General features: G+C 46.8%; 1 protein-coding gene across 1 annotated transcript in view; it reads right to left on the bottom strand.

Moving 5' to 3' along the window:
* Nucleotides 1-5,000, bottom strand: part of LOC105891590 (citron Rho-interacting kinase) — a 63,385-nt gene that overhangs the window by 23,773 nt on the left and 34,612 nt on the right. The window contains exon 16 of the mRNA XM_031570871.2: nt 1,218-1,415. Within this exon, the coding sequence (XP_031426731.1) occupies nt 1,218-1,415 (198 nt within the window). The remainder of the gene's footprint in view (nt 1-1,217; nt 1,416-5,000) is intronic.

Raw genomic sequence — 5,000 nt, 5'->3', positions numbered from 1 at the left:
TTCTTTTCTCCCCTGACTTAATCTCCCTTTTCTTGGTTTCTCTTTATCTCTTTAACTCTTCTACTCTCTCCATCTCTCTCCTCCTCCAAAATAAATCTTTCCTCTTCTCTCCTGTCCTTTGGCCAAGTAAGGATAGAGCAGTCCACAGCTCTCTTATGGGTGGGATTTAAGGCCTGCTGCTCTGATTTATGTTTTCAAAACTGTTGTGTGTGTTTGTGTGTTTGTGTGTGTGTGTGTGTGTGTGTGTCTGTGTGTGTGTGTGTGTGTGTGTGTGTGTCTGTGTGTCTGTGTGTGTGTGTGTGTGTGTTTGTGTTTGTGTTTGTGTGTGTGTGTGTGTGTGTGTGTGTGTGTGTGTGTGTGTTGTGAGTATGTGTGTGTGTGTGTGTGTTTCAACCTCAGCTTTCTTCTGTTAGTGTGGCCAGACTGTAGTGTGATAAGGTGTGTGTGTGTTCCCTCCTCTCAAACATTGACCTTTAAGAAGTAATCGAGTAATGACTCACGATTGAGTTTCTCAGGTGTAATGATAACATCCCAGCTAAGCGTTGCCAGGAACAACACAGGTTTAACATTAAACGAGCACACCCACCTCTCCTCACCGGTACTGACGTTTGTTTAGCGGGACGGGTGTCTCTAAGCAGCCTCCCGGCACTCTATTTTTAGATTTACCGGATGATGAGTGGTTAGTATTTTTGCCCGCGCGCGCGTGTGTGTGTGTGTGTGTGTGTGTGTGTGTGTGTGTGTGTGTATCGCTGTTAGGTTTATGAGGTGCATCTCTTAGTTGGCCACCTCTAGGTGGTCCACGGCCTGACTGAGCTGGTGTCTCTCCTGTCTCTGTGTGTGTGTGTGTGTGTGTGTGTGTGTGTGTGTGTGTGTGTGTGTGTGTGTGTGTGTGTGTGTGTGTGTGTGTGTGTGTGTGTGTGTGTGTGTTCTTGTGTGTGTGTGTGTGTGTGTGTGTGTACCTGTTTCTGGTTGTTGAGGTGCACCTCTCAGTCAGTGACCTCTTGGCACAGGCAGCCCACATCCTGGCTGAGCTGCAGTCTCTCCTCTGTCTGTGCGTGTGTGTGTGTCTGTTTGTGTGTGTGTTTTCACCTGTTTCTGGTTGTTGCGGTGCAACTCTTGGTCGGTCACCTCGCAACGTAGATGATCCACTTCCTGACTGAGCTGCAGTCTCTCCTCTGTGTGTGTGTGTGTGTGTGCTTGTGTGTGTGTGGTTTTACCTGTTTCTGGTTGTTGAGGTGCATCTCTCGGTCGGCCACCTCGCGACGGAGGCGATCCACGTCCTGACTCAGGTGCAGTCTCTCCTCTCTCTCGTCCGTAGCCTCGTCCAGCTGCTTGGACAGGTAGAAGTTCTGCCGGTTCAGCTCGGCATTCTCTTGGGTCAGGTGGGTCAGCTGCTCCTCCAGGTCTGTGATCACCTGTGAGCGGGACAGGTGAGGTGGTCAGATATCTGCAGCTAATTCTGGACCAGTCCTGGGTACGCAAGATTCCATGCACTTTTTTCCTTGTGCATCCCGATCAACGAGAAATTGAGCACTAACTTGCGCTTTAATGTTACCCTGGTCAACCACATCATAGCGGACCTTTATACACCTGGCTGACATACGGCTGATCCCGTCCTTACCGGTCTGCCAGTTCCCTCTTCCTTGTTGCCAAGAAGCCCAGTGTTACGCCCCTCTACACCCCTACTGGCTTTGCAGTGGCAGTGCAACAGTCTTTGGGTGGTGAATGGACGTAATAAGCTTGATTGTCCACACCTGAGGAGGTGCCATGCTGTTTGCCCTCAGAGGGAGCTCGCATTTCCACCATGCTTTGGAGGCTGGTGAACACCATGCGTTTGCTGCTGGTGAACACCATGCGTTTGCTGCTGGTGTTTCACAGACACCATTTTGGCCACTACTTTAAGTAATATAGAAATAAATACTTTATTTTCATACAACTCTGTGGTCTGTCTCCAATTTATGTTGCGGCTCAAGAGCCGGGTCATAACAGTAAGCACTTGTAAGAGAACGGGCAAATGCATTTCTCCTCACAGCATTGCACACTAAAGTCAGACCCAATTCAGCACAGGCTTCCAAGAGGAAAGCTCTTGGAAATCTGTAATGGTTGATAAGAAAATCAACATCATGGCACACAAATTCGGTGCTGTCTCTAAATACACGTTCCCTTTTACAGCAAGTCTGCTTTTGGCAGGATCCAGAGTTGGGGAAGCTGCTTTGAAAGAATATCTCTGCAAGCTACCAAACACTTCACACTAGAAGAAGATGAACTACAGCAAAGCTACCCTAGGGAGAAATCTAGTTTGGATAACTAAAGCTACTTAGAAAAAGTAGTTCAAACTGCCCTCAAATTGGCAATGTACATATGATGTGAAATTATATCAAAATATGATAGAAAAAAGTCACATGCCTGCAAATTACTGCAAACTTGTTCACAGATCAAACATAAACCAAAATAAATGTATTGCTGTGTGTTCTTAGATAAGACGTCTGAAGAGAGTGAAGTGGAGGGGGTGTTTCTTCTCAAGAAGACTTGCAAAGCTCACAAGTGAAAATGGAGGTTTTCTCGGGGGAGCTGGGTGTGGCCATGGTGATTCTTCCTCAGGCTGGGATGAGGGGTGTTTCCCATGATGGAGGCTGCCCTTTTGCACACGCACTACACAGAGTTCAAGGGTGTGGTGGAGGCTGCCCTTTTGCACACGCACTACACAGAGTTCAAGGGTGTGGTGGAGGCTGCCCTTTTGCACACGCACTACACAGAGTTCAAGTGTGTGGTGGTGGCTGCCTGACTAGTTCATTGCCCTGGGCCAGGGTTCAATTACTGTAGAGAAGCAATAGTAAAATGGGAAAAATAAAAAATAATCTTTTTATGGCCCTGAGTTGTTTGTAATTTCAGGAGTTAACTACATAAAAATGGCAAAAATGTACAAAAAATTACTTGAATCACTATACAAATATGAATGTGGTTGAACTACCAGCAAGCTACTGCAAGATGAAGTTGAACTACTAGTTTACTATTCCCCAACACTGACAGTATCCTCTATTTAGGCTAAAGCTGCCATTGTTCTTAGACGTTGTATTGTATAGCATAGCATTTGTGCATGCTTGTGTATCCATTTATTTAACTGCATACACCTTGATGTGTTATTATTTCCAATAACGCCCATGTGTCAATACTGTATATTCTGAAGACTAATAGTTCACACATGGGGGCCTACAGACACGTAAACAAACTAGCTACGTTAGTAGTGCACCGCAAAGCCTGTGAGTGTCGTCAACTGACTAAACCCATTAGAAGTGCAAACACCAGACATGAATTTGGCATAGAGGAATACACATTCTCAAGCTCCTTTCACTCTTGATGCATCCAACGATGAGTGTGAAAGATGGAGGACGCAGCGCTTTTGTGCGTTCGAAAAATTTGGACATGAGGCCCCAGGTTCTGTTCTGGGACAGATCCTTCAGTGAGTCTACAGCCATCTGAGGAACCATCTCATGCCTGCTTCTCATGTTAGTGAAATCCCTTCTAAATCCACCCTCTGTGGGCTTTACCAGTTATACTGGTGTGTGTGTGTGCATGTGTGTGTACAAATGTGTGTGTGCATGTGTTTTAGTTACTGCAGTAATGTACAGTACTGCACTGATACACAGGAACATGACAAACATGACAAAAAATGTGACGTTTTTGAGTTTAAAGAAGAATGCAATTTTACATGGGGATTGGCTCTGACTGACCCGGTTAGTCATTAGAAGATGGGAAATCAAAGCGCAAACTCAGATGATCTGAGGCTGGTTATAAAGCTTTAATGCCTTTCTGAGGCTGGTTATAAAGCTTTAATGCCTTTAAAGAAGTCTCAGTCTCAGTGGGCAGTGTTTGAGCACCAGGGTGCCAGTGTACACACGGAGCCTGCACTGTGCTATCTGCTACGCTAGCTCCAGCCCACAGAAACATGTTGTTCTCGCTAGCATGGCAGCACAACACAGAGATGGTCAAGGAAGAGTTGGCGAGAGCGGAAGACGGGACCGGCGCCAAACAAATGAGCTGGCAGAGGAAGAACAGAGGGAGAGAAAGATGGGAAGGGAGAGAGGAAGGAAGATACGGAGAGATAAAAGAGAAAAGGGGATAGAGAGAGGGGGGAGGGATGGAAAGAAGGAGTTTGACAGAGAGGGAGAAAGAGGAATGAAGAGAAAAGGGTGGAGAGTGGGAGAGAGAAAGAGAGAGGGAGAAAGACAGAAAGACAGGCGCCAGGAGCGTGGGCAGGTGAAGCGCATCATTATTCATTATTACAAACACAGCGAGAGAAAAAAAACTAATAATAACAACCGAGATGAACTGACCCACTTTACCAGCTCTCTGTCCACGCAGCCGGCTGGAAAAGCAGCGTGTGGCGGCGTGACCGCGAGCCTCTGAGATCAGCCGGGCCTCCCACTCAATCCCACTCAGTCAATACGGAAGAGGGACCGTCGTCAGAACCAGTCCTGAAACCCCCCCGCTTTGGAACCAGTCCTGAAACCCCCCGCATCGGAACCAGTCCTGAACCCCCCCCTGTATCGGAAATGAGTCCTGACCTCCCCGCCTCCAAAATTACCCCCAATTTCCCATGCCTAGAACACCAGTGTCAACTTCTCTCCCTTTCAAAACTGACCTTTCTTCCCAACCTCCAAAACTAGTCCTAACTTCCAAGACTCCCAAACTAGTTTTTATACCCCAGCCTCCAAAACTGGTCCTGACTTCCAAGCCTCCAAAACCAGTCTTTATGTCCCAGCCTCCAAAACTAGTCTTTATGTCCCAGCCTCCAAAACTAGTCTTTATGTCCCAGCCTCCAAAACTAGTCCTGACTTCCAAGACTCTAAAACCATGTATTTTTGGCCCTGGGAGTATCAGAATGATCTCCATAAACCAAAACACAGGGAAAGCAACAAACTCCTCTTCCCTGCAGTGAATCTGATTAGTTGACATAGTTAGCTCTTCATAGTTAGCTCTTCGGGTGTGTTAATTAGTTG

This window comes from Clupea harengus, chromosome 7 (genome assembly GCF_900700415.2).
Source record: "Clupea harengus chromosome 7, Ch_v2.0.2, whole genome shotgun sequence".
In the NCBI taxonomy this organism is placed as follows: Eukaryota; Metazoa; Chordata; class Actinopteri; order Clupeiformes; family Clupeidae; genus Clupea; species Clupea harengus.
This window is presented reverse-complemented; position numbering and strand designations above follow the sequence as displayed.